The 26552-nt window shown below is 42.7% G+C and overlaps 1 protein-coding gene across 1 annotated transcript in view; it reads right to left on the bottom strand.

Annotated features, from left to right (window-relative positions):
• SCYL3 (SCY1 like pseudokinase 3) overlaps window positions 1-25453 on the bottom strand; it is a 31323-nt gene extending 5870 nt beyond the window's left edge. The window contains exons 1-9 of the mRNA XM_063133435.1: window positions 25366-25453; window positions 21479-21680; window positions 16586-16771; window positions 14651-14764; window positions 12920-12976; window positions 9644-9746; window positions 8014-8125; window positions 6480-6557; window positions 1269-1408 (exon numbers count right to left, since the gene is read on the bottom strand). Coding sequence (XP_062989505.1) covers window positions 1269-1408; window positions 6480-6557; window positions 8014-8125; window positions 9644-9746; window positions 12920-12976; window positions 14651-14764; window positions 16586-16771; window positions 21479-21643 — 955 coding nt within the window. The 5' untranslated portion in view covers window positions 21644-21680; window positions 25366-25453. The remainder of the gene's footprint in view (window positions 1-1268; window positions 1409-6479; window positions 6558-8013; window positions 8126-9643; window positions 9747-12919; window positions 12977-14650; window positions 14765-16585; window positions 16772-21478; window positions 21681-25365) is intronic.
• Between the last annotated feature and the right edge of the window lie 1099 nt (window positions 25454-26552).

Raw genomic sequence — 26552 nt, forward strand, 5'->3', positions numbered from 1 at the left:
GGACTGAGCCCTGCGGCACCCCACTCGTTGCCTCTCCCCAGTTTGAGAAGGTTCAATTGATAAGTACTCTTTGAGTCCGATTCTGTAGCCAACTGTGGATCCACCTAATAGTTGTTCCATCTAGCCCACTTTTAGCTAGTTTGTTAATCAGAATGTCATGTGGTACTTTGTCAAAAGCTTTGCTGAAGTCAAGATATATGACGTCCACAGCATTCCCACAGTCCACAAGGGAGGTTATCCTATCAAAAAATGAGATCAAATTAGTCTGACAGGATTTGTTCCTGACAAATCCATGTTGGCTTCTAGTAATCACTGCATTGATTTCAAGGTGTTTACAGATTGACTTCTTTATAATCTGCTCCAGAATTTTCCCAGGGATGGATGTCAGACTGACTGGTCTGTAGTTCCCAGGTTCCTCCTTTTTGCCCTTTTTGAAGATAGGGACAACGTTAGCCCTCCTCCAGTCATCCGGCACCTCACCCGTCTTCCATGATTTTGCAAAGATAATAGACAAAGGTTCTGAGAGTTCTTCCGCTAGCTCCTTCATTACTCTTGGATGCAGTTCATCGGGCCCTGGAGATTTGAACTCATTCAAGGAAATTAGGTGTTCTTTGACCATTTGTTTATCAATCTCAAACTGCAATCCTGCCCCCTCAACTTCTGCTTCACTTTTTCCAGGGGGGTCATAGAGCCGCTTTTGAGAGAAGACTGAGGCAAAGTAGGAATTGAGCACTTCAGCCTTTTCGTTGTCATCTGTTATCAATTTGCCATCCTCATTAAGCAGTTGAACCACCATTTCTTTCCTCTGTCTTTTACTACTCACGTATCTGAAGAAAGCCTTTTTATTGCTTTTAGCATCCCTCGCTAATCTCAGCTCATTCACAGCTTTAGCCTTCCTGACGCCATTTCGGCACTTCTGCGCCACTTGTCTGTACTGGCTTCCTGATGGATACTTGCTGATGGATACTTGCTGATGGAAGCCAAGTGGAAGAAGGAAAGAAGCAGGGCACCTCTCTTCTGTCTGTAAGGGGCATTTAGACCAGAGGGCAACCTTGATCTCTGCAAGTGAGAGACACAGAGCCTGCAACAGACATAATGCCTTACAATTTGTGGGCAGGTATATAGCATGGGTAACAATTCCACAAATGAAGCCATCATCTGAAGCACTGCTTAGAATTCTACATCAAGAGCCAGCCTTCATCTCAAGCACTCCTACATACACACTGCATATTTGTGTTTATTCTTAAGAGAAAATATTCAAACGTTACCTTTCCTTGGACCCAGGAGATGAGGAAGGAAACTCTTGACAGCCACTGGCTCAGCAAACACAAGCTGATTGAGCAAGAGAGGTACCAACCGCAAAGCTATCAGCTTCTCTGACAAGCCAGCCACTCTGTCCAGCAGGAATCTGCGTTAAAGAGAAAGTGCTCAACTTCCCCTGCCACCGCCTCATGCAGTTTACACATCTACATCTTATATGCACCTCCCTCCCCCAATTCTGGCCTGTCATTTTACAGTTCAAACTCTTGGGGTGCAGGAACTACCTCCCACTATGCGTCCTGAATGCATGTTGGATGTAGCAATGGCTGGAATTACACGGGGGATCCAGTACGACAGCAATACAAAGAGTTGTGTCAATTCTCCTTCAGCAGTGGATATTATCCTGGAATGGTTATGACAGGTTGCCCACTGGGAGTGAGAGGTTTATTGCTGGTATTACCAGTCCACTGCCAACACTTAAAAAAATCCTTCTATTACCCGGTACCCTCAAGTATACAAAGGTAACTTGGTTGTTGCTCTGAAAACTTTTAACCTTGTGAATAAAAATGTGACAACTGAACTGAAGCCATACTGAATAGGCAATGATGTATTTAATTTTTAAAAATAGCAGTGGCTACTTTACAAAAGTATGCACAAAATCAATCAAGGCAAGTATGTAAGCAAAACAAAGCAGACAAAATGTCCTCTTATTATGTTATTTTCTCACCTAAATTACAAGATATGGATGTTACAGTTTTGTCTGTACATTAGTAAGAATTGAAATTAGCTGAGGGAGTTCTCCCTTCCTTGTTTTCCTAGAACTTCTGTCTTTTACCTCAACAATAGCTTCCAACTGCCCCGAATCCTCTAACTTGTAATGCAGGGGTGGGCATTAAGCATGTGGCTCCTGATGCCCCCTGAAATGAAAAAAACAAAGGGCCCTCTGTAGTGGCTGCAGAGCGCTAAAAGGGACAAATCTAACTTCTTTTTTCAGAGTATCCCCCTCTTTTTCAGCATTTGAAAGTGAGAAAAACCTTTGAGATCGCAGAGACTACATTTGCTAACACAGAGCTATATGGCTTAATGTATAGCTCCCCCCCGCCACCGCACTATAATTCCTGCGTGGGCTTTCTCCTAATTATTAAGCTTTAAAATGATGGCGTGGATCCTGATAGTACTTAGAATCATAGAATAGCAGAGTTGGAAGGGACTTACAAGGCCATTGAGTCCAACGCCCTGCTCAATGCAGGAATCCACCCTAAAGCTTTAAATGAAGTAAATATTTACTTCATGAAATAAATCTCTCTTCAAACTTTCTATGTTCTTTTAATCCCATTAAAAGAACTTTAAAGGTTGTCACACAGGAGGGCCAGGATCTCTTCTCGATCCTCCTAGAGTGCAGGACACGGAATAATGGGCTCAAGTTAAAGGAAGCCAGATTCCAGCTGGACATCAGGAAAAACTTCCTGACTGTTAGAGCAGTGCGACAATGGAATCAGTTACCCAGGGAGGTTGTGGGCTCTCCCACACTAGAGGCCTTCAAGAGGCAGCTGGACAACCATCTGTCAGGGATGCTTTAGGGTGGATTCCTGCACTGAGCAGGGGGTTGGACTTGATGGCCTTGTTGGTCCCTTCCAACTCTGCTATTCTATGATTTGCAGAAGTAAACATACTACTGCAATTCAAGTCCTGATGCAAAGGAAAAATAAACTCATTTAACTTCTTCCTCTATAGCAATGTATCAAGGCGTCACACATTTATACTGTTTTGTCCCCCCATCTCTAGGTCACTGGAGACCATTCTTAATGGAATACTGGGAGGCCAAATGGGGAGCTGGTCATCCATACCATTTTTGTCTGGAATGTAGCACTGGAGTCAATATATACCAGTGGCTGAGGAACGCGAGCAGGAGAGTGCTTATTGCGCTCACGCCCTGCTTGTGGGCTTCTCACAGGTACCTGGTTGGCCACTGTGGGAACAGCATTCTGGACTAGATAGTCCTTTGGCTTGATTCAGCATAGCTCTTATGCTGATTTTAAGGAGATCCAAGAAAAATCTAGGAAACAGTTCTTATACATCTAAGAAATATGGAGCTCCCACTTTATTATTCATATAGAGGGGCACACATGCTGGCTTTAAAAAAAAAAAGCATCTGTGAGCTTTAACCAAAGTTAAAGAGGCTTAGCTATTGCATAGTGTGATGACTGGTTTGTGATTCACAAACCAGAATTGGAAATTTTGTTTTGAAATTGGTTTTCACATTAACTATGGTTTGCTGTAATATCTAAACTGGCAAACCATCATTGTGGCTACTACATCACCTCCAGAGCACTGAGCAGAAAGAAAATAAAACAGACAAGCAGTTCTAAATTATTACTTGTCTCTACATTTGGAAGTTCAAACCATAGTCAGGATTCTAAACTATGGTGAGCAAAAAACATGATTTGGTGACTTAGCAGTTAATGTTAGAACTGAAACAAAATCAAATTTTGATATATTATATTTTAAATATAATTTGACATATGTTCTATATAAACATAAGGGAGATATGCTTGAATATAGACCAGGTTTATTCTTAGTAGGATACACAATAGGCCCTAGTAACTTCCAAATATTGTCTGCCTGAGCAATGGATTAACAAAACAGTTTTCAAACTCATGTTCTCTGTATTTCCTGCTACACACAATAGAAAGTAGCAGCAATTTGGTAAAGTTTTCTAATTACTAAAATGGCTGATGGTTAGACAAATCAAGCCCTATTCAGGCATTCTGTAACGGTGTAGAATAAATGCACAAGGAGAGGGAAGCACTCTAAGCGCCACTCCACTCTGTTGCCTGGTACTCATAGAGGGTGAGAAGAGAGCCTCCTATATCAGGGGTCTGGAAACAAAGCCCTATGAAGAGAGACTGAAAGAACTGGGCATGTTTAGCCTGGAGAAGAGAAGATTGAGGGGAGACATGATAGCACTCTTCAAATACTTAAAAGGTTGTCACACACAGGAGGGCCAGGATCTCTTCTCGATCCTCCCAGAGTGCAGGACACGGAATAACGGGCTCAAGTTACAGGAAGCCAGATTCCGGCTGGACATCAGGAAAAACTTCCTAACTGTTAGAGCAGTACGACAATGGAATCAGTTACCTAGGGAGGTTGTGGGCTCTCCCACACTAGAGGCCTTCAAGAGGCAGCTGGACAACCATCTGTCAGGGATGCTTTAGGGTGGATTCCTGCATTGAGCAGGGGGTTGGACTCGATGGCCTTGTAGGCCCCTTCCAACTCTGCTATTCTATGGTTCTATGATTCTATGATCCACAGAGGCTCTTCACACAGTTGAGAACACTGGAAAATCAGGGTTCTCAATCACACGGAGAGCCCCCAGGGATACAGAAGACTCTCCTCTCGTCAGACAGCTGCCCTCCACGAGCACAGGGAGATGGGAATGTGCAAGGAGGGGACACGGCTAGAATGCTTCCCCACCTCACATGTTTACATCTGCACAGGATACCCAAATAGGGCTTTAGTTGACAGTATCTGAGAAACAAAGTTTTTGTACTTAGTTTCTTGTTCTTTCCTTTCAGCTAACAGACTACTTTCCACCTCTGGTCAGAAGTCAGAACACACCTTCTCTCTAGTTCAGACAAGTATTACTGCCCAAAGTGACACATGTTTTATGGGAGTCCTAATAAAGGGCTAACTTTCAGAGAAACACAGCTAATATATATATGCCCATCTAGTATGTTCACTGGAAGAGTAGGATCCATTTGTGTGGAACTTGTGTAGTTCCAGGTACGTGAGAGCTGGGAAGTGACTTGCAATTATCAGCGATAGGCAGTAATTTTCTGCCAAAATTATTACTGCTCTGACAGACACAGAAGCAGCAATTATTTCAACACAAGGTCAGCATGCCATTTATTTGAAATCTGTAATCATGCCCTTCAGACTATGCTGGAGGTGGGGAATTTCCCCCCCCCCCCACTGAGGGCTGCATTTCCTTCAGGGTAATTCTGAGAGGTGCAAGGCCAGACGCAGCTGTAGGTGAGGGCAGGGTGACCCTTTCTCTCACACAGACACACACATGCACACCCCTCCCATCTATTCACACATACACCTATTTACACAGTTGCTGTGAATCAGCAAATTATCAGCCAAAAGAAAAGGGGGAAAGTGTGTGCGTAGGGGCGGGGAGAGAGACCAGATCCCTTCCACAAACAGCAAAGAAAAGGCAGAGCAGAACTGTTCCTTTGCTCCACTGCTGCTATGACTCTCTCAGCTCTTCTCCCCGCCCCCAGCCCCAATTGTATGCAACTGCAGCTAACCACCCAGAAAGCTTTGGCTATATATAAATGTAATTAATTAATTAAGGGAGGGGGAGATGCTGAGTCCTCTTTGCAAGCAATGGAGAGGAGGAGGGAGGGAGGGAGAGAAGGCAGAACAGGCCAACCAGAATGAAAAGTTGTGTTGTTCCTTGGAGAAGTTGCAGCACCTCTGTCTTTACTCAGCTAGTCTGCACTGAGCTATCGAGGACACCACGGGATTTTAAGTCCCTAACTGTCTTCGACCAAGTCTTCCTCCTTTTATCTGCTGTGAAGCAAGGCTTCGAGGAAGTCCTTGTCCTGGCCACTTCCCATGACTTTTGTGAAGGGATGCGAGCGAGGAAGGGGGACCGATGGCTCTGTCACACTTCCAGCAGCTTGCTCTGCTTCTGTGCTGGCAGGAAAGGACGGGACTTCTCTTCCTCCCCAGCCGGCAAGGAAGTAGAGTGAGCTGCCAGGTCTGTCCCATCTCCAGCTTGCTTGGCTCCCTCTGCAGTCATCACGGAACATGCCCACAATGAAGACATCTTTAAAGTTTTGCTTCATAGAGGTTGAAAGGAGGAGGGAATGGGGACAGGTCAGAGTGTGCTGCAGGCCAAGAGTTCTCTACTCCTGACCTATACATTAAAACCAAACCACAGAGGTAATACCATATTTAATGGAGAAAATCCTAATTGCCATTTGAAATGGGACTTTTTAAAGAAAATAGTCATTTTTAAAAGGTCAGATCCATTGAAATCATTGGAACATGTGTTAGTCATGACTAACTTAAGTATCATTGATTTCAATGGGTCTTCTCTAAATATGACTAAATCTGGATCCAACCTGTGGACTGCCGACTGACTTTTTAAAAGTCTACTATTTTCTTTTGAAAGTCCCATTTCAAAAGGCCAACATTTTTTTACTTACTTGAAAAATTCTGTTTTCTCCTCCTCCGTTTTCAGTGTTAAGCTGTTCAGAAAGCTCACAACTTCAAGGAAATCATTTCTGAAATTGGTTTTAAAAGGTTATTACTGAATAAGAACTTAGAACCAGAAGTAACAGGAATGCAACAACTCTCAAGCAGAATAAACTTTGTTAAAATGAGAAATGCCAGAATGTGGCGTTTATCCCTATGGCATGTTGATGCAGAAACATACAGTTAAGAGATCATTCCATTCTAAACCTCTCAAGGAGACATGGCTTTGAAGTCTGTTCTGGAACTAAAGCTGATGCAGAAGAGAATGGGTCTCCTCTTAACTTGAGTGCCAAGTTGTGCACTTGAATGTCCCCCAGAAACAATTCACATTGTTAGTCTTAATCTGGAGTTCTAAATAAGTTGGGTTCAACACAGGAGATCCCTGTCTCTATCGTGAATTCTACAGTCAGACACGATCAGACTTCTGATGGTGGCCTCTGTGCACCAAGCACAAATGGCAAGGACACGTACATGCAACCATATGCACCATCTTTGCAACTTCCTTTACCTAGACATTGCCACAGCCCAAGGCTGAGCATCATCATTCTAGATGAGATATAAGAATGCACTCCTTCTTTTCTTGAAAAGGAATTTTGCAGACAGGCATAACTTGGAGTGATTTTTTATTTGTATATCAGTTATTTGATATTTAGAAGACAATTACATGACTTGTTCTGAGCCTACAGGAGAAGAATACATAAACTGCAGATTAAGAGAGAAAACTGAATGACGCAATGATTCCATGTTTAGCCAGTTATTGGGCCTGTTCAGACAACATGCTAAGCCATGGTTAGGCCATTAACTCTTTTGCAGCAAATGGTTAATGAGCATGTTTAAACGGTAGTTATCTAGCCACCATGGTTAGGAATGGTTCACATGACATGCTAAGCCATACTGTTGCACTCAAAATGCTTAACCACTGTGGTTTAGTGTGTTTTCTGAACAGGGTCACTGTCAGAATACTATGAGATTTTTCTTCACCACATCTTATAGAAATTATGGTTGGAAATAATATTTTGCATATCAGAGTACAGCATTGTTTAGGCTATAATGACCGCTGGATGTGGAGAATGTCAGTAAATAAAAACTTAGAACATCAGAATGCCTCAAAGCATTATTTCTTATCCCACATATCACAAACCAAAATTGAAGCAATAACAGTTACCACCAATTTCCTACCCTAGTACTTAATCAAACGACTACAGAAGTACATTTAAACTTTAAGGAATAACCTTATTACAGATTCCCAACTGTAAGGTTCCTTTCATCCACACTCCAAACCTGATAATGACCTCTGAATTTCACACTCGGGTATGCTTTAAGATGTTTTAAGAAAACAACCAGTCAGGGTGCTGTTGCACCATGTCCTGCTTTGTTGGTCCCTGGCCAACTGCTGGTTGGCCACTGTGTGAACAGAGTGCTGGATTAGATGGACCTTTGGTCTAATCCAGCATGGCTTTTCTTATGTTCTAACAGCATGCTCACCTGAAGAATTCATGAGACAGTAGGTTGGACAGTGGGGAACGACACGTTAGATCTGGGTTTAGCAAAGCAGAATGCAGGGTATGCTGAAAGCTGGAAAGAACCTCCTCCGAAACTGAAACACAGAGTTTAGAAATCAAGTCTATGGTTGGGAACTGAGAGCAAAATGTTCTGGCAACTCAATAGAATATAGTGGGTAATAAGGTTCATTTTCCTGCACAATAAGCTTAATAATAATACTTCCAGAAGAAGAATGATTATTCCTACAGTGGCTAAAGAACATAGAAGAGAAGACAAGGCCAGATGATAATACAAGCACTGAGATGGAAGAATCTTCCAAAGCAACAGGATTTGAAAACAAGAATTAAGTTGATCTACGTTTAGACTTAGTCCTGCTTGATAATTCTGGGAAGGCAATCCAATACACAGTTATCTGGGAGTAAGCCCTACTGAGCTCAATGGGACTTACTTCTGAGTAGACATGTATGGGACTGCATTGTAATTCATAATGAACTGCAGCTTAGCAGCACCATTTACTTGAGTGGAGTTTCTGTAGATATACATCAGCAGTGCTTTGTAGATTACTTGTGTCCCAAGCCAAAAAGCAGAGAAATATTACCACAGAATGGTCCAGCAATATAAAATAACAAAGAATATTTTTAAAAAAATGACTTCGCTGCAGATTGCCATGCTGTTCATATAAATACTTTATTTATTTATTACATTTTTATACCACCCAATAGCCAAAGCTCTCTGGGCAGTTCACAAAAATTAAAACCATAATAGAACAAGCAAAAGTTTAAAAACACAAATACAAAATACAGTATAAAAGCACAACCAATTTATTCACATAAATTATCTAATTTATGTGAATGAGATAGACCATTGCTGTCTCGGTTGCGATAATCATAAACACAATAAATCGCTGTGTTAGATACTGGAAAATCCCTGCACTTAAGATAGCTGTTACACAGATTCACCACAGCTGCATCTCTAATGGATGAGTTTAGCAAATCAAAGATTCTCAGTTCACTACTGGCGTTATGTAGCACTATTTTGTCCCTGATGTTGTTGCTGAATGTATCATTGTGTAGAAACAAAACTCAACACTGCTTAAGAAGTTGTTTCCATACATATGGAGTATGTATGGAATCAGAACAATCTTTTAATATCACCAAATTCTGTGAATGTTCTATGATTCCCTACCAAAAGCAGTTCCTTAGAACATAAGAGCAGCAGTGCTTGATCAGACAAAAGAACTATCTGTTCCTTTGGGAAGCCAATTAGCAGGACATGAGTTCAATATCATCCTCTCACTTGTGTTCTCAAGCAACTGGTGTAATGAGGCATACTGCCTCTGAACCTGAAGGCAATAGGTAGCCATCAAGACCTGCAGCCATTGACGGCCTGATCCTCCATGAATATGTCTATCCCCTTTTAAAGCCACCCAGGTTTTGTGGCCATCAAAACATCTTGTGGTATTGAGTTCCACAATTTAACGAAGCACTCTGGTCTTCCTTTTGTCTGTCCCAAATCTCCTACCATTCAGCCACAAAGGCAACTTGGCCTTAGTTATTTGAAACTATGTCATTTCGTTTCCATATTATAAAATGGTTTATAATTAAACTCTTACCCTCTTCATTCAAAAAAGTCAGTAGATTTTCAACCATTATACCAAATGAATAGGCATCCCGGGAATGTCCTTGGCCCTCAGGGAGAATTCGGAAGTCTGCAGACTACAGTAATAGAAAGAACATGATGCAGCAGAGACCTCCTCTGATGATGCATCCCCTCCTCTTAATACATAGATAGTGGGCATGTATATCCTCCTATCCATTAATACATTCAAGGTGTCTTACAAAAGTTAAAAACAATGAACTAACAAAAATAATAACACAAAACAGGTAAAACATAGTAGCAAGGAACCTAAAACACATATCTAAAAGAGCAGTCTAAAAATCAGAATCACAAATACAAAATTTTCATATAGAGCAGCTTCACACTAAAAACAAAATTCAGGAGGTTCAGACAGAAGAAAGATTAAAACTATTTCCTATCTGCTTAAGGCCTTTTAAAATGAAAGACCCTACCCTTGTGCAGAAGGCCATCAAAGGAGGGCCTACCTAGGAAGGAAGTTCCAAAACCACAGAGAAGTCCCTCTCCCTAGTCCGAAACAAACATACTTCTGATGATGGTGGGACATAGAAGAGCACCTCTGCTGGTGATCTTAATAAGTTGGCTTATTTACCTGCAGGTATCCCAGCCCCAAACTGTAAAGGATTTTAAAGGTCATAAGCAGCACTTTCAATTGGGTCTGTTAACAAACTGGAAGTCAATGCAACTGTTTCAATGTGGGAACTACACACTCCCAATACCTGGTTCCAGTAAACAACCAACTGCAGTGTCCTTCTACTGCAGGCAGTCTTCAAAGGCAGCCACATCTAAAACTTCAGATGTTATGTAAATAAGGCATGCGTCAGTAAAGTCCAACTGGAATAGTATCTGAATCACATTGCCAATGAACAAATATAGGAACAAGTCATGCCAGACCAATTGTATCTCCTTATTTGATACAGTTACTAGTTTGATAGATCATGGGGATGCTGTGGACATAGTATATCTTTATTTCAGCAAAGCATTTGGCAAGATTTCCAACTATATCCTTGTTGACAAGATGGTAAAATGTGGGTTGGACAATACTAAAAAGCAGCTCCACAGAGAATTGAGCAACCTCACTCAACGAGTGCTAATTAATGGCTTTGTATCCTCCTGGATGGAGGTCTTGAGTGGAGTGCTGCAGGCCCTGTGCTGCTCAGCATTTTTTATAAATGACTTGGATAAGGGTGTGGAGGGTTTGCTTATCTTATTTGCAGATTACATTAAGCTACGAGCTAACAGCATAGAAGACATGATCAAGATTCACAAGGATCTAGACAGGCTGGAACATTGGGCTCAATCCAACAAGATGAAATTCAACAGAGATAAAAATAGAGACTTGCATTTAGCTACCAAAAAATCAAAGACACAAGTATAAGATGGGGTAGACCTGGCTTGGCAGCAGTACAAGTGAAAAAGGCCTAGGTGTCTTAGGGAACAATCCTATGCATGTTTAGACAGAAAAAAGGCCTACAACTCTCAGCATGCCACAGTCAGCCATGCAGGGGACTGTAGGACTTTTTTCTGCCCTTAGCAGATCATAAACTAAGTATCAGCCAGCAGTGTGAAGTGGCAGCAAAGAAAACTAATGCAACCTTGGGCTAGATTAACAGATGCATAGTACCCAGATCATGGGAAGTAATAATTATGCTCTATTCTGCATTAATCAGTTCACATTTGAAGTACTGTGTCCAGTTCTGGGTGCTCCATTTTAAGAATATTGATAAGTTGGAGCATGTCCAGAGAAAAGCAAGCAGGATGTGGAAGGTTCTGGAAACCAAGCACTATGAGGAATGGTTGAAAGAGATGGATGTGTTTAGCCCGGAGAAGAAAAGATTAAGGGGAGACATGATGCTGGTATTCAAATCTGAAAGGATGTCATGCGGAAGATGGAACAGATTTGTTCTCTGTTGCTCACAAAGGCAGGACTAGAACCAACTGGCTGAAATTGTGGGGAAGCAGATTTGGCTTAACATTAAGAGAAATTTCCTAACAGTGAGAACTTCAGCAGAAGAGGCTGCCTCAGGAGCTGATAGAATCTCCTTCAGTGGAGGTATTTAAGCACAGGATGGATGGCCACCTATCAGGGGTGCTGTAACCTCATCCTGCAGTGCAAATTCTACACTGAGCAGGGGGATGGACTAGAAGATCTCCGAAGTCCCAACTGTATGATTCTATAATAAAAAGTTGCAAACAAGCACACTATGGCCCCCTAATAACAGATGTTGTCTCAGGGAATAGGGATTCAACCTAGATGGGGTTACACTCCCCCTGAAGACACAGGTCCGCAGCTTGGGTGTACTTCTGGATTCAGCCCTGAGCCTGGATGCCCAGGTTTCGGCGGTGGCCAGGAGCGCATTTGCACAGTTAAAGCTACTGCACCAGTTGCGTCCTTTCCTAGAAATGTCGGACCTGGCCGTGGTGACACATGCCTTAGTTACATCCCGATTGGATTACTGTAACGCGCTCTACGTGGGGCTGCCTTTGAAGAGTGTTCAGAAACTTCAGCTGGTTCAAAGAGCTGCAGCCAAAGTGTTGACCGGGGCTGGTTACAGAGAGCATACAACTCTCCTGTTAAAACAGCTCCACTGGCATAATTCAAAGTACTGTTTTTGACCTATAAAGCCCTCTACAGCTCGGGTTCAGGTTATCTGAAAGACCGTATTCTGCCTTATGAGACTGCTTATGCTTTGAGATCTTCTGAGGAAGCCCTTCTTTCAGGCAAAAACTTTTTTGTTCCAGCAGGCCTTTGGCGATTAATCTGGGCCTCCATCTGTGCTAAGGACGTCCAGAGAGCTTCAGCTATGGGGCTGTATAGAAATGAAATTATTATTATTGTTTCTATTTTGAGAGAGTTTGGGTTCTAAAATTGTAAATAAATTAACTTTACTTATTAAAATATACTAATTTATTATAATAACTTTAGTTATTAAAATGTCAAACTGGATGTCTGGGGCTGCCAAGTTTGGAACTAAAATTAAAAATGTTTACAGGCAGAAAATCCAGACATATGATTCACGAGGGCATAGTCCTCTCATTTAAATTATTTCAGTTTTCCTCACGGAAAATTCCAATAGAGCAGCAACAACATCTTAGTATCTTCTAAAATAGATGTACACAGGAGATAACAATAAGTTATCTTTTATTTGTTATACATCTCAAATTAAACACACATAAATGGAAATTGTTTTCTGAACTTATTTTTCAGATCTGCCTCAGCAGAGCTCCAGCATAGACAATAGATGAAGCCTACCAGTTCTTCAGGTGGAATGCCTGTCTTCTCTCGGATTGACTCGATACTATGTAGAAACTACAAAGAAAGAAACCTTTTAGCTAATGTTAGCAAAGTGCAACAAGCAACAGAAGCCGCCACAACCACATGTTAACCTTTGCTATGCTCATTACCCTGGCCACACAACTGAACACAAGTGAAAGATACCAGAGTGCCTAGCCCAGAGCAGCGCTTTTTAAGTTGTGTTCATAGAACCATGTTGCTCATATCAATGTGTCTCTTTCTTGGAGCCTTGTGAACTAGTATCCGTTAAAGGCTACAGCCCAGCGAAAAGTCGCCCCACACAGCAACATAGCACCGTGGGGGCTAAGAGGTACAGGAAGCGCTGCTACTGAGTGCTGGGGCCAGTTCGTGAAGGGGAGGGATCTTGGAGAAATCTGCAACAGAATCAAACGAGTTCAGATTTTTAGGAATAAAACCCACGGATTCCGGAGTGGGATGGCATTTCCCTAGTTGGGTGGATTCTGTGGACTTGTGGTCTATTTTTCTAACTTTCCAGAATTTTGTGCAAATTTAGTAATAGAAAAATACACATTAAAAAAAAAAACACTGGCTGGAAATGTGCACTTCCTTCACAGGCTAAAGCATGAAAATGTGCATTTGGGGGGATCTGCTTTTTCACACATGCAAATTCAGAAACTAAAAAAATCTCCAGTTACATTGATGAGCGGACAACGGAACGAAAGGTGTTTGACAACTTGCGAAATACAGATGGAATGGATTTTAGACAATCTGTACATCGCTATTGAGGGGTATAATTTATTTCTAGTGCTGACTGCCACTTTCTCCTGAAGCTTTAATTCTAGGGAGGGGCCTAACAAAGAATCAAGACATCGTTTTCTCAGTGTACAGGTGCACGAGGAGCAACATCTGGACAAATGCAAGGGTATAATGGATAGCTTCTGTTCTCTTTTCACTGTACACTCATGCACGTGTTCTCTCTCTCAAATAAACACATCAGCCTGTGGCCATGGCATTCTCTCTTCAGCAACATACACAACCATTACCTATCATATATACACTTATACAGCACCATATCACCCACTCCAGCAGTTGCACTTATACAGTTCATATAGCTAGCATGTGTTCTCATTTCCACACACAAATACAACACACCAGCCACAACCATCCCCTTTCTCTCTTTCTCTCTCTCTCACGCACACTGCTACCTTTGCTCATATTTCCTGACCATACATCGCTTTGATTTCCACCATTACTACTGCCCAGGTAGTTTCCTACATAATACCCTACATGTAGTTCAGGCACTGCACATTCTGACAGTCTTAACTGGGTATGCTGGGATTACACTTTTTATTTAGTCTGCAGGAATGAAACCTGCTCATAAGCCTGAGCAATTATAGCACAGTATTGATCAGGCACAGAAATGAATAGAATATGGGCAAGATGACTACCTAGGCTGCAATAGCAGTTGTCCACTGCAGGCTAGGAGAATTAGTTGCCTCTTGGGCTGTAGAGAATTACCTAATCTTGTCCAATATCATTACTTAAGGAATCTGCAATCTGGCTTTGAAATATGGGACAAGGCAACAAGGCTGGTTAATGGGACCACACACTTTTCAATCGAATCAATGTCAAACTATTACATGGGGTAGAATTCAATGGTGAAGATCACCTAGGGAACAGGAAAGGCTCCCCTTGGGCACGGCAAAGAAATATGCTGTGTGACTCTACCTCTGCTGTAGATTCATTCTGGTTGCAGACCGTTTCCATGCCTCCTAGTTTCCAGTGTCCATCCTCACTCACAAATACAGAAGATAGACACACATTGTTGTGCGTTAGGTTTCCCTGAAAAATATTTTTAAAAGGAAGGGAAAAATACAGTAAGGTTGGGAAGAGTTGTATTTAGAAAACTCTTGTTAGTACTAATTAGGTGTCATGAGACTCCAGAGGAGAACTGCCAAAACCACAGAGAAGTTTTATAGGCCACCTGAGAGCTCTGACAAGGAAGGGTATTTTATGCTAGGTCAAACTTAACTAGCACAATTCAGTTGATTCCTGGCACAGCATATTTGTGGAGAAAACAATGTATGTTGTTGCCTTAGGATGTGCCCCCTTAAGTTCCAGGAAAAAGCCCTCGAAAACAAACTGCTAAACAAGCCATTTGGGGACACAGTAAAGCAATGGTTCCCAAAGTGGGCGGTACTGCCCCCTGGGGGGGCTGTGGGATTGCATAGGGTGGTGTTAAGAGGCAAGGGGACGGCAGGGGGGTTGCTCGAGGTGGTCTTTTCTGAGAAGCGCCTCTCCAGAAGGTCTTAACACCCAGGAACACTTTTATGGGGGAGGGTAGTATAGCAGGCAACCGTATAGCGGAAGAATCCACACATGTATTAATACCGTTTAAGAAGAGTCCTTTTAACGGTGAATTGAAATGTTTCAAAAGCACCAAAACGCTAATGAAGACACATACCCTGCTTGGTCTGCCCCGCCACGCTGGCTGCAAAACAGAGGCGTTCGCTCTCTTTTCCCTCCCTCCCTCCTTCGGCAAGCCTGTGGTGGGTGCTTCGGATTTTGAATAAATATTCAATTAATTGTTACTGTTTTGAATTTTATTGTTATCTTCCTTATTGGGTCGTTGAAAACCGCTATTCTGAATAATAATTTTTATAGTGTAGGGTAGGGGGGCACTGGGCATGAGTTTGTGGAACCAAGGGGGCGGTGACCTGAAAAAGTTTGGGAACCACTGCAGTAAAGCATCTCATAAACAATGGAAATATACTAAGAAAAGCCAAATCCAAAAATTCTTCAGAAGGCACATGTCAGTTGTATATTCCAACAACCTTTATTTGGCCTGCACCTACAACTAACTCTTCTATATGAAACACTTAGAAACAGACAGTTATTACCAGCAATCTATCTTAGCCCCCCTGGGCTCTTTGTGAGGAGGGGTCAGGATATAAATAAATAAATATCTTCAAGAACATGATTTCCTTTTATTACACAAAATACATCTACCACTAGAAATAGATGGATTTCACTATTCTTGATACTGTTAATGCCACCCATTATGATTAGTTATTCCTCCTGCATAGTCTCTCATTCCCTGTACGTATAGCCCCACGTATCCCAGCTGGCCCTCTCATTCCAGGCAGTAATTTGATATTCTATGGGCGCAATCCTACGGGGATGGGCATAAGCCTCTAAACTTTGGAGGCTTATGGCCATCCTGTGCAGAGTGGGAGAAGCAGTAGAGATGACCGTCACCTCTGCGCTCCTTTCTCTCCATATTTCAGCTAGATGGGCTTTTCCACCCATCTAGCTGGAACTTTGGGGAGGGGCATCTCGAGCTAGACATAAATATATTTTCTTGCAAGACTAAATGAGGCTCCCACAAAGCCCAGCTTGCTAACTGAAAGCAACCATATAGCTTTACAATCAACGGGCACCAAGTTAAGTAGTTCATTTTCATTTGACTGTGGAACTACACTTGTTAAGAAACAAGTGGACTGAAGGAACATTAAAAAGCAACATCAGATATTTGATTTTACAGGTCCAATACATTGCAATCAAAGCAACACAGTGACAAAGCCCATGTCCCTATGCAAAAACAAAAACAAAAAACCTCCAATCCCACATGCACATCCTAAATATCCACCTCTATGTACTCACCCTATCATGGAGGAACACGAGAGCTTGTAGAACATCATAGATTCCAGCACATATCTCTGAAGATGAGAGGGTCTCCAGGACCTTCTCCAGTGGTTGCACACGCTCTGTAACCAGATGGATTCCATCTGTTTCCACAGTACAAGAAAGGAAGCGCAGGAGGCAAGGGTGGCGTAAAGTTTTCAGGTGCTTTCAAAACGCAAGATAAAACCACTCAGTATGAGACATCACACAGCCAATGATACAAAGGGATAATAGACATGAATGATTTTCATATGGTTCATACTATGTAATGTGAACGTTTTGATTGAAATTATTAATTCTAGATCCCTTTCCCTACAATCAAGATTCCCACCAACATATCCAGATCAGACTCTAGTTTCATACAGTTCTTAAAGTGATATAGAAAATCATGACAATATAGAGTCCTAATTTCAAACAGCAGTTCAATAGAAGGAGACTGAAGTCAAAGAAGATGGACCATCCTATACGAACTTCCAACTCTCTAGGGCCTGGAGAGGCAACTCTTCACCTTTTCTATGGAATGTCTCAGATCTCCAGTTGTGAATATCCTCATTCCCAGGGCTTCTGCATGGATCTCTTATAATGGTCATAACAGTATAAATGAGACAAATTTATATTTGCTCTGATCTTGAATTTATTTCCCAAAAACGGTTTTATTAACTGAAAGGGCACCAATACAAGTTAAAAATAATTTTGAGTTCATTTCATTTGAGAATTATACTCAAATAATTGTGAAGTGCTTATTACTATTAGACAATGCAAACTGGACTTAGTGATTTCACCTTTTTACATATTTCCATTTTTTTTTACTATGTACACCGTTGCTCAATGCTGTCAGCTCAAAATGGTAATTCTTAGGCATGTGCTCCGCTCCGATTAGAAGCGTAGAAGCAGGAGCGAATTGGCCTGCTCCGCCTTGCCCAGAGGTGGAGTAGAAGCGGACCGCGGACCCCTAGAAGCAAGGCAAAGAGAAGCGGCCATTTTCGGAGCGCTCCGGTTTCCGCGGTCCGCTCCGATCGCCATCTTGAAACATTTCGCCCATAGGATTGCATTGCGGAAAAGAAAGGGGGATAACTGTTGTTTTTGATGCTATCTTTCTGAAAATTCTTGTGCTTAGAGAGTCGTGGATGGGGGTCATTTTGAGCCTACTCTCAGCTCTCTGTGTGGTGCGGTTCGCGTGCTATATTTTTTAAAAAATCGGGTAAACAAATAGAGACAGCGAACAAAACGGCGTGTTTTTTTTTTTGAAGCAATGACAGGCACATTCAACTCCCAATCCTGATGAGAATTGATCACCTCATGAAGCATCCTCCAATCCCAGCGTTCAAGGGGGGGACTAAGGCAGAGGCACCCTCAGAGCTTTGAGCTCGTAGCGTCTTGTGGGTTTTGGCGTTCGTGGAGAGAGGAGCTACTTTAGTTAGTTGCTGCTGCTATGTTTGGAGATAGATTAGGATTTAGCTTGGCGTGTGTGTTTATTTGCTTCTTTCTGACTTTTAGCTTAGTTTGCTCTGTGTTTTTCCCTTACTTTGATTTAATATAAACTTTATTTTTAAATTTTGGAGTGTGAGTTTGTTTGGTTGGTTGGTTGTCCCCCCCTCCCCTCTCTTAAAGCCTGACTGTGTTTCATCTTCCTTCTTCCTTCTGTATACAAAAAAATACAAAAAAAAATATTATTCTCTATTTCTTCTCTCTGTTACTTGGACTGTGTGTGTGACTGTTATTGTGTGAGTGTGCTGTGTGCACTATTTGTGAAGTGCAACAGCCACAGATTGAGCATTTCAAATCCTGTTTGGGCAAAGCATACATACACTTCTTGTCCCATTTCCCTACATATAGTAATATTCTTATACATATTATTATATTCTTATACATATTATTATTAGTATTATTATATTCTTATACATATTATTATTATTATTAATATTATATTTTATACATATTATTAGTATTATTATATTCTTATACATATTATTATTAGTATTAATATTATATTCTTATACATATTATTATTAGTATTAGTATATTCTTATACATATTATTATTAGTATTAGTATATTCTTATACATATTATTATTAGTATTAGTATAATATCATCATGAGAAGAGGGAGCAGGTGCATGTCTGTGGAGGGACGTGCGGAAAGCAGTGGTCAAGGCAAGTCTCAGGCTGGCACCAGTAAGCAGGCTGCCTCTCCTGCTGTGAAAATCAAACAGGCAACTCCTTGGCTGGCTGCTCCGCAACAGAAGCAGGAGAAGCAGCAGGCAGAGCCACTCTCTTCTGCAACTTGTGCCCGGCATTCTCTTTTTGAGGGTGGGAATGGGAAAAGTGCCCCTTTGCAAGAGGCAGGTGGCAGCAGTGCCATTAGAGGAGGAGGAGGAGTATCCCCAACTCCTTCATTATCGTTTGAGCCCACGAGCCCGCTGATGGACCTGTCTCCAGACCTCCTAGATGAGTTTCTTCTCAGCACAGTGGAGGGGCAGGAGGAGGAGGAGGAGGTGGTGGGTGTTGAGGAGGAGTAGCAGCAGGCCGGGGCTCTCTCCCCAGTCTCATCCCACACCTCTTCCGCTGCAACCCGTTTCTGTGGCAACACCAGAGAGCTCAGGCGGGCAATTGGTGTCACCACGGAAGCGAAAGACAAGTATAGTGTGGGACCACTTTGAGGTGGGAGTGGATCCCCACTTTGCTGTCTGTCGCCACTGCAAACTCACCCTAAGCAGGGGTTCATCTACAGGGCATTATGGAACCAGCAGCATGAAGATGCATCTTCAGAGGCAGCACCAGTCGATCTTGCTGGGGAAAGAGGCGGGCAAGGCGACTGGTTCCAGGGGAAAGCCGAAGGCTGCTGCTGGCACTGCCACTCTAAGCTCTCCATCTCCCATCCCCACGAGGGTTAGGCAGGCAACCCTGCAGGACATGGGGTGGGGGAAGTATGGACCCACAAGATGGCATTTTCCAACGCCCACCCAGGGTGCTACTGTGGTGGGGCATCCGCCGGGACTGACTCCTCCCCAATACTAGATCTATGACATGTCTCTCTGCCTGCCCCTCTGCTAGCCTGTCTTCCTCCTCGGTGACCGACTCGCTGGGACGGTTTGCGTTTGCAATGCGTGACTAACTGCAGTGCTGGCTTAGAAACCAGCCATCCTTGCCTCACTTCCTTGTGCCCCCAGAAATGCCCACTGCCTGCCTGTCTGCCCGCCTCCCCCGGGGTGCTGCTGTGGTGGGGCATCTGCCAGGACTGACTCCTAGCCTGCTCTGCCTGCCTCTCTGCCCACCTGGTGCCTGGGAGATGGGCTTTGCGGTTCGTGCCCAGCACCCTCCGGCACGCTTGCTCCCAGTCGTCCTCCTCTGTGCCCCTCAATGCATAACTGCTGGCTTAGAAAGAAACAACCAGCCATCTTTGCCTTACTTCCTCCTTGCGCCCGCTTACGGGTTGGTTTGCTATGGGTTAGTGCTCAAGCCATCCTTGCGGCACTACAATGCATGCTGCCTGCCTGCCTTCCCTCCCTTCTCCCCTTCCCGCCTCGCAGGGATGGTGTATGTGTCTTGCTTTGACTCGGGGAGAAGTCCTTCTTGCGCTCACTTAGACTTTATCAAGTTCAAAAATCCATTTTTCAAGTGTGGAAGAAGATTTAGGGTTATCTCATGGCATGTTGGGATTTCCTTTCAACTGGCCCCATTGAGCTGTCTGCATTGCAACTTTAAATCCCTGACATACTGGAGTGTCCGATTTTCAAAACTTCCCCTAACATCAGGGGATGATGGGATTGGCTTGAAACTTGGCATCTATGTGGATACATGGGTAAGCTGTCATGGGACCAAAGGATAGGTTTCTGACATGCAAATTGACATAGTTCTAAAATAGGACTTGATTTGGGGTGAGTTAAAAGGTTTAAGCCCCGCCAAAAATCAGGGGATGATGGGATTGCCTTGAGTCTGGGCATCCATGTGGATACATGGATTAGCTTTCATGGTGCTGAGTTTGAGGTTTCTAACATGCAAATTGACAGAGCTATCGAAAGGGGTGTGAATGGGGTGCCCGATTTTCATAAATTCCCCAAAAATCAGGGGATGATGGGATTGCCTTGAAACTTGGCGTCCATGTGGACACATGGATAAGCTATCATGGTGCCAAGTTTGAGGTTTCTAACGTGCAAATTGACAGAGCTATCGAAAGGGGTGTGAATTAGGGTTATGGGTGGTGCGTTAGAGGTTAGAGCCCCGCCAAAAATCAGGGGATGATGGGACTGCCTTGAGTCTTGGTGTGCGTGTGTATCCCTGGATAAGCTATCATGGTGGCGAGTTTGAGGTTTTTAACGTGCAAATTGACGGAGCTATGGAAAGGGGTGTGAATGGGGTGCCCGATTTTCAAAAATTCCCCCAAAATCAGGGGATGATGGGATTCCGTTGAAACTTGGCGTGCGTGTGTATATGTCCATGAGGTGTCATGGTGCCAAACTTGAGGTTTCTAACTTTAACAGAAAAAAAGTTGTATACTTTTTTAGCTTTCAATGCAACCCTATGGGGGGAAAAAACGGAGCTCCGATCCGGATCCGGAGCTCCGCAGCGGAGTGGAGCAAACATAGGCGGAGCGAGGGGTGGAGCGAAGCGTCCCGATCCGCAAAATGCGGATCTAGAAGAGAAGCGGAGCGGGGGGTCTGTGCACACCCCTAGTAATTCTAGTCCATATCATTTTTCAATATGGGCAGTATCCAATGGGGCACAACTGCTAATGTAAATTATGCTGCGCTAATGTAAACTATTCTAGTGCAATACTAAAAGTGTTAGCTAGGGCACCAGTTTCCTGGGGAAACTATTAGCATTGCTATTTTTCTACAATAACAATATAATAAATGTCCAATTAATGCAATACCTTGGCAGCTTTGTTAACATTATCTTCATTCTCTCTCTTGTACACAAAGACTGAAGCAAGTTTGCCACGTTGCAGAACTGCTGGATAAATATCAACTCCAGAGGGTAATGTAAATGGAGGCTCTTCCAGTGCATCACGCTTTAAAGCGCTGTTCTCCGAGCCCATTACCTTGTAAACTCAAGCCGTTTTGCAGGAACTTTTTCTAGTATCAAAGAAGATTTAAAGAGAGGTGATTCCAGCCAAATTAATCATTGCAAATTTAAATGTAAATTTTCTTACAGAATTCTCTGTATAAGGCTGAAAGAACATACAATAAGCCTTAGGTTGGAGCCAGAATCTGCTTTCCATGAAAGAAAGGGCTCCGCTTATGGAAAGTTCCTCTGCCCAAGGGAGCCCCCACCCTCCACACACAATTCACCCCATTCAGCAAGATCTCTGGGTAGCATTTTCAGGAGGCAGGAGGAGCTCATACGAGAAGCAGAGGGAAGGGAAGTCCATTTCCATCAAAACAGTTGATCCAGAGTAAATCTGGATCCAACCTAGAGATGTAAAATTTCTGGAAATTTTGAAGCCATGGGGGGGAAACCGGGGGGGGGGGTTCTTTGGGGGTTTTTTTGGGGGGGGGAATTGAAATTTTCAGAAAAAATGAAATGCAATATTATCACTTTTTACAGATTGAAAGTCACTTTGTAATTATGTTCAAATTGGTTTGGCATAAAATTATTACATTTGGTATATTAAAAGTACAGTGTATTCAAACAATTATTACAAACTGAATTTACTTAATTTTTTTTTACCTTTTTGGTAACAAATAGAGCTACAAGCTCCTGAACTGTTAGGAACACCTGAACTGTAAGGAACGTCTTTGGTTTTGCCAGTTTATGAGAAGCAGGCAAAAAATAATTTAAAACAACCACAACAGAGGAAACTATCAACGTTAGTAACAGAGACAATTATTTATGTCTCTGCTAGTCCTCCACATTGTCAAGTGGACATAAAGCACCCATTCCCATAAAAATAACTGAGAAAAAGTGAGGACCAAGATTCAATGACATTTAATCAGGCTCATTTCCTGAGCTATCACTATCAGTTTCAGTCTCTGCTTCAGGGGCAGTGCCCCCTAATGGCAGAAATGCATCTTCCTCTTGCGTTTGAGAGTTGTAGTCTCAATTTGCAACCTAGGACTTGCTTGTCCTCGTTGCACAGAAATTGTAATAATCTGATACTGCACATAGTTTTTAGAAATCATTTGGAGAAGTAAATATCTGATCACCTTGTCTTAAACATTTTATTCATCATGCTAAAATAAAACATCCAATACATTTTCTTCATTTTTTTCAATTTTTTGGAAAAAAACACAAAAAAAGGCTTCGCAAAAACCCCGTTTTTTAAAAAAAAATAAAAAAAAAATCTGTTTTTTTCCCCAGGCTTTCACATCTCTAATCCAACCTAAATCTTTTTGTGTTGATAGAACTGAGATTAAGGATGCGATACTAACTAGATTTACTAACAAGTAAGCCCTATTAAACGTAATGGGACTAACATCCAAGTAAACATGTATTCATTGAATGCACATTGGGTCAAAGTCTTCACATTCCAATCAGCGTCTTGAACATATAAATTCCAAGGTTCCAAAGACATCATGTACTTTAACAGTTGTTAAAGCAGACACACTGAAATAGCATCAGAATCTGCCTTCTCACCAACTCAGGAAGCAGTTTGGACTTCTCCATGTATGCCCCACCTGTGGGCTTTGGAAGTGAGTCCAAAGAACTGAATCCTTTCCACATAAAAAAAAGACAGGTTGGGAGGACTAGAAGTGGATAAATAAGGGGGGGAAAGGAAAGGAACCTCTCGTGCAAGCACTGAGTCATTACTGACTCTTGGAGGGATGCCAGCTTTGGCTGACGTTTTCTTGGCAGGCCTTATAGTGGGGTGGTTTGCTGTTGCCTTCCCCAGCCGTTATCCCTTTCCCCCAGCTAACTGGGTACTCATTTTACCAACCTCAGGAGGATGGAAGGCCAAGTCGAACCTTTAGCCAAAATGTATTTTTCATAAAACTCTGTTGTTAAGGGAGAAAGGCATTATTGTTAAGGCACTGGTGTTTGTTTTTTAAACAATCCATGTAATCATTTGTGAATTTGTCCCTTGAGCCTAATACTGAAAACTCTAACTATCCCTATGGGCTGCACATATTTGTTTTTTCTCCTTGAGTCAGAAGAATACAAGAACAGTGCATGTATGCCAGCACTTGCCTTCAAAACACCCATATGTGTTTCAGAAAGCTGTCTTTCTTTCTTTCTTTTTCTTTCCCTCCTATCTGCTTGAAAGTTATCATACCAGATAGGCCAGATCATACCAGATACTGTGTACTGTGTTTAAGAAACATTGCTTCAGATGCAGAATGCAACTATATTTTCAGGTTTCTTTTCTGTAGCCTTAAGCTACTAAAGGTGATAGTTTTAAGATTCAAGCAAATAACTTCGCTACTCAGAGAAAACCTCCTGTAGAAAAATACAGTCAATGAGATTTTTGGTATGATAGAACTATATCATATTCAGAAACAAGATAAGTAATATTTTCCTCTGCATTATTTAAACAAAGTTTTCTGGGCACCCAGAATGTAGTACCTGCAAATACGTGATGCTTTAAATCTGACACAACTAAAAGAAGGGAGCCTGGCAGAGCCTATCCTGTGTGGAGTCACCTAGCCTACTCACCAAAAAGCCACCCCAGTTTGACAGTCCCTGACTCTCAACTTTTCACTCTATTCCCTGGCCCAGCAATGTCACTGGGGAAAGTTCCAAGTTCCAAGTGTACACACACACACATATACAAACAACTAAATCTTGAGCACCTTAAAAATGGACAGATTTATTGTGGCATAATTTTTTGCAGACCAGAGCCCACTCCATCAGATCCAGGAAGCGTTATTCTCAATTAGCAAGGCATGCACACGCATATTATGAGAAGACTGTAAACAGCGGGGGCCAGAAAGCCATGAAATGCAGGAGACAACACTAGCATTTCTGTCACAGACCTACTGCTGCCTCTCATTGCATGGCCTTCCATCCCCCCTCCACCCCATTCCCAAGTGTCCATATACCTAATGTCAATTTAGGGTAACACCTGCATGCGATTGGGCTCTAGTTCACAAACGCTTCTGCCACAATAAATCCATTAATATCTAAGGTGTCGGGGGCTTTGTTGCGTTGCTGCAATAGGCTAGCATGGCTACCTCTCTGGAACAAATTTCATTTCATTTAATTTCATTTATTGCCTTTTTACACTGCCCAATAGCTGAAGCTCTCTGGGCGGTTCACAAAAATTAAAAACTACAACAATATTTAACAATGTACAAATCAACAATATCACAATAATATTCAAAATATACTAAATACACGTGTACAGCAAAACAAACCAGGTAAGGGGGGGAAAAGCCTTCAGTTCCAGCCTTGCTTTAATGTCTCCAGGTGGGGGGTGAATATGAATGAATAAATGAATGGTGTGTGATGTGATGTATGTGTGTGTGTGTGATGTGATGTGTGTGGTGTGTAAGTGCTGTGTGTGTGATGTGTGCCTACGTGCGACCACAGAACATGGCACAAAGGAGGTTTAACCCTTTGCTTGCTTTCAATCACCAGAATGCCTTTTATTTTTTGGGGTGGGTTTTCCTTAACTCCCCCCCCATAAAACTCCACCTCAGTGTTGTCAGGCAACGCAAGCACCCCCCAAATTAATGGCACCCCAATTAATGTTTCTCTGTGCGAGTCGACCTGACCTGAACAATCACCGCAGAGTGAAGGGGAGAGAAAAGGCTCCCTCACCTTCGCCGGGAGGGACGCTCCGTTCCCCTCCCCCCCCCCCCCCCCACACACACACCTCACCTGCTGCCCCGCGACGGGGGAGGGAAGGGGAGGCGCCGAGCTGCCCTCGATTCTCCGGGTTCCGCTTCCTCAACAGCCACTTCCACAACAAGCGGAGGGAGGGGGAGGGCCACTTCCGGCTCCAGCATACCATAGAGTGTCACCGGAGGACCTACCGAGACCCACAAGCACTTCCGCCCTTACTTTCGGCGGCGATAGCGGATGCCGCCATATTGGTTGAGGGCATTCGAGGCTGGCAAGCGGCGCTTTGTAGGTCGAAGGGAATCTCGGCCGCGTTTTCTTTCAGAATAGCGACGTTTTTCGAGCAGTGGGTGGGAGAAGAAGGCATCAGGCAGCAACACAGGAAGGACTTTCCCGCGACTGGCTTATCCTGAGTACATTTGCCTGATTTTATTTATTTATTTATCTATTTATTTATTACATTTTTATACCGCCCAATAGCCGGAGCTCTCTGGGCGGTTCACAAAAATTAAAACCATTCAAAGTATAAAACAACATATTAAACCATAATATAAAACACAATATAAAAGCTCAACCAGATAAAAACAGCAGCAATGCAAAATTACAAATTTAAAACATCAAGTTAAAATTCATTGGGTAATTCCAGTGCAGGATGGTGGCTCCGACATCCATGGGTGTTGAGCAATAAAGCTGCTGTGGGTTTCAGTCAGATGCACTCGGAACTCTAAAGGTGCTGAACCCAATCTCCAAATTGGGTTCAGCACCTTGGACAGCTCCTTTAGAGTTCTAACCTGTTCTGACTCAAACACACAGCTGAAACCCACCGACATCGGAGTCACCAACCTACAAACAAGGCGTTCATCATTCCTTACTCACGGTTGGTTTTGAGTTCTTTAGATGATGTCATGACCCTCCAGTTTCACTCCTGTTTTTTAAGAACACTTTCCTGAGTTTTTTTTTAGAGTGGGGAACTGGAGCATTATTTTTGAAGCGAAAGAAAATATATTTTCCTACTTGTATATTTCTGTTATTCTGCAATAGCACAGTGCCATCTAGAGGAAAAGCAGGAAAGGACTGCTCTAACAGTCAAGAAGTTTTTCCTGATGTCCAGCTCCCTGCAACTTGAGTTATTCTGTGTCCTGCACTCTGGGATAATTGAGAAGAGATCCTGTCCCTCCTCTGTGTGACAACCTTTCAAGTATTTGAAGAGTGCTATCTTGTCTCCC

This window comes from Elgaria multicarinata, chromosome 1, assembly GCF_023053635.1.
Source record: "Elgaria multicarinata webbii isolate HBS135686 ecotype San Diego chromosome 1, rElgMul1.1.pri, whole genome shotgun sequence".
NCBI classification, from domain to species: Eukaryota; Metazoa; Chordata; class Lepidosauria; order Squamata; family Anguidae; genus Elgaria; species Elgaria multicarinata.